The sequence below is a fragment of the Salvelinus sp. IW2-2015 genome, unplaced genomic scaffold (genome assembly GCF_002910315.2).
Source record: "Salvelinus sp. IW2-2015 unplaced genomic scaffold, ASM291031v2 Un_scaffold3777, whole genome shotgun sequence".
In the NCBI taxonomy this organism is placed as follows: Eukaryota; Metazoa; Chordata; class Actinopteri; order Salmoniformes; family Salmonidae; genus Salvelinus; species Salvelinus sp. IW2-2015.
This window is the reverse complement of record NW_019945051.1, coordinates 60,010-62,899: the sequence shown is the minus strand read 5'-3', so window position 1 is coordinate 62,899 and position 2,890 is coordinate 60,010. Positions and strand designations below refer to the sequence as shown.

The 2,890-nt window shown below is 57.2% G+C and overlaps 1 protein-coding gene across 1 annotated transcript in view; it reads right to left on the bottom strand.

The window, feature by feature from the left end:
- Window positions 1-1,707: 1,707 nt before the first annotated feature.
- The window catches only part of LOC139026045 (uncharacterized), a 2,001-nt gene continuing 818 nt past the window's right edge, over window positions 1,708-2,890 (bottom strand). The window contains exon 2 of the mRNA XM_070441344.1: window positions 1,708-2,826. Within this exon, the coding sequence (XP_070297445.1) occupies window positions 1,708-2,826 (1,119 nt within the window). The remainder of the gene's footprint in view (window positions 2,827-2,890) is intronic.

The window sequence follows — 2,890 nt, the reverse complement described above, 5'->3', positions numbered from 1 at the left end:
GAGAAGAGGAACAGAGAGAGAAGAGACGCAGACAGAGAGCGAGAGAGACCTAGAGCGCAGAAGTAGAGATGCCAAAGCACACGATCCGGCGCGAGAAAGACTGAACTCATTGGAGAGGTGCGCAGATCGCTCTCTCTCTCTCTGCATCTCTCTCTCATAGAATAGCCTGAGCCAGTTTGATAGACCAGAGCAGACACAGCCTGTGATCACCACCCCACTGAACTCATTGTCCTGTGAATCCTCCTATCGCCCTCTAGTGGTGGAGACCATGGATGCAGGGTGTACTGCAGTCAACAGTCCTGAGGTAACAAGTGAATCTAATCACACAGCTCATGGGAAGACCATGTTGCCCTCTGCAGAGAAGAACTTATGTCAAATTGATTTGATGCTGGGAAAAAAAATAAGCATACATCTGCAGGTAATTACTTGCAGTTTTCTCAGAATGATCGCACGCATGCACGCACGCACGCACGCACGCACACACACACACACACACACACACACACACACACACACAAAGACACCTCAGTCTTTAAAGGAAGTTTGACCTAAATGCATGGAAAATAGAATTGTGAAATCCCTTTCTCAAAACCATAGGTGTCTAGACCAAAACGTTAATGTGATGGCTGCTGTTATTTGGGAATCAATGTCTGTCCTTCATGAAGCAGACAGACTAATGCAGTGGCTGTACTAGTCAGCCAGGGATCAAGGTGACATGGGGGTGTTAGTTGACACACTCCACTGTGCATGATGAAGTTTTACGACAGAAAAAGCTCAACACTGAACTAGAATATTTTTTTTTTAACTCAGAGAGGTGGACCGTAATTACGATTGACTGAATGGAAGATAGACCTGCCAAACAGACTGAAAGGAGGGTTGGACAGTGAGTCTACAGGAACATACAGTAGAACACCCGTAACAAGTGAAGGTCCTGTCTGACAGAGCAAACACTTCAATAGATGTCATCGCTCACACGTCACACAAGCACACTCAATTATAGATAGGTCTTCCCATGGACGGACGGCGTGTTGTCAGAGTATAGCTGTGAAGAGGCTCGGGGCCTCTGAGGCCCCTAGAGAAAGACCTGAAAATGGATTATACAGGTTTCATCTACACTATTCACTACAGTATTCAAACTCACATCTAGCTTGACACGGATTACTCCTTTTCCTCTTTCTCAACCAGTGAAGAGGAAAGACCACGTCGTTAAGACCTCCTCGTAGAGCAGAACCCTGTAGCACCGTGGGACCGATGCTCTGCATTACCATTCCATTCAAATACGTTGAAATAAAGTTTGGCTAGATCACATCATGTGTAATCTGTGCTTTTTATACGCTGGACCCCAGACAAACACAACAGTCCTGAGGTAGCAAGTGAATCTAATCACAAAGCTCATGGGAATACTATGTTGCCCTCTGCAGAGAAGGGCTTATGTTGAACCAGGTGGATAATTCACTCACGTCCTTTAACTTTCTACTCATTTTAAAAACCCGTATCGCATCTCTTCACGGGAGAGAGTGATCGACCATAAGCAGCTAGTGGACAATACAGCTGGTGTGTGTGTGTGTGTGTGTGTGTGTGTGTGTGTGTGTGTGTGTGTGTGTGTGTGTGTGTGTGTGTGTAAAAAAAGAGAGAGATGATGGCCTGTTGGTTTGTTTATTAGAGGTTTCTGTTGGTACATGAGAGAAGCGCTGGGCCGATTCAGGATCACGGAGCCGTCATCAACCCACTCTCCGCCTTGCCAATACCAGGCCTGGCCGGGCCAATTGTGGGAGGCAGTCGGGCAATTGGGTTGGGGAGCGTGTGGTTGGGTGGTCGTGGGTGGGGAGCGTGGGTGGGTGGCGTTTGTGGTGGGAAGCGTTGGGTTGTTTGGAGCGGGGTGGAGAGTCGTGGTGGTGTGGCGTGTGGTGGGGACGTGGGTGGGGACGTGGGTGGGAGCGTGGGTGGGGGCGGTGGGTGGGTGGCGTGGGTGGGGGCGTGGGTGGGGAGCGTGAGGGTGGGGAGCGTGGGTGGGGAGGCGTGGTGGGTGGCGTGGGTGGGAGCGTGGGGTGGGGAGGTGGGTGGGGAAGCGTGGGGTGGGGAGCGGGGTGGGTGGCCGTGGGTGGGGAAGCGTGGGTGGGTGGGCGTGGGTGGGTGGCGTGGGTGGGAGCGGTGGGTTGGGGAGCGTGGGTGGGTGGCGTGGGTGGGGAAGCGTAGGGTGGGGAGCGTGGGTGGGTGGCCGTGGGTGGGGCGTGGGTGGGTGGCGTGGTGGGTGGCGTGGGTGGGGAGCGTGGGTGGGGAAGCGTGGGTGGGGAGCGTGGGTGGGCAGCGTGGGTGGGGAGCGTGGGGTGCGTGGGTGGGTGGCGTGGGTGGGGAGCAGTGGGTGGGTGGCGTGGGTGGGGAGCGTGGCGTGCGTGGCGTGGGTGGGTGGCGTGGGTGGGTGGGGAGCGTGGGGTGGGTGGCGTGGGTGGGTGCGTGGGTGGGTAGCGTGGTGGGGAGCGTGTGGTGGGTGACGTGGGTGGGGAGCGTGGTGGGTGGACGTGGGTGGGTGACGTGGGTGGCGTGGGTGGGAGCAGTGGGTGGGTGGCGTGGTGGCGTGGGGTGGTGAGCGTGGGTGGGGAGCGTGGGTCGGGTGGCGTGGGTGGGTGCGTTGGGTGGGTGGCGTGGGTTGGGGAGCGTGGTGGGTGGCGTGGGGTGGGTGGCGTGGGTGGGGAGCGTGGGTGGGTGATGTGGGTGGGGAGCGTGGGTGGGAGCGTGGGTGGGGAGCGTGGGTGGGGAGTGTGGTGGTGGGGAGCGTGGGTGGGGTGCGTGGGTGGGGAGCGTGGGTGGAGGCGCTGGGTGGGGGCGCTGGGTGGGTGGCGTGGGTGTGGCGTGGGTGGGGAGACGTGGGTGGGGAGCCGTGGGTGGGGGA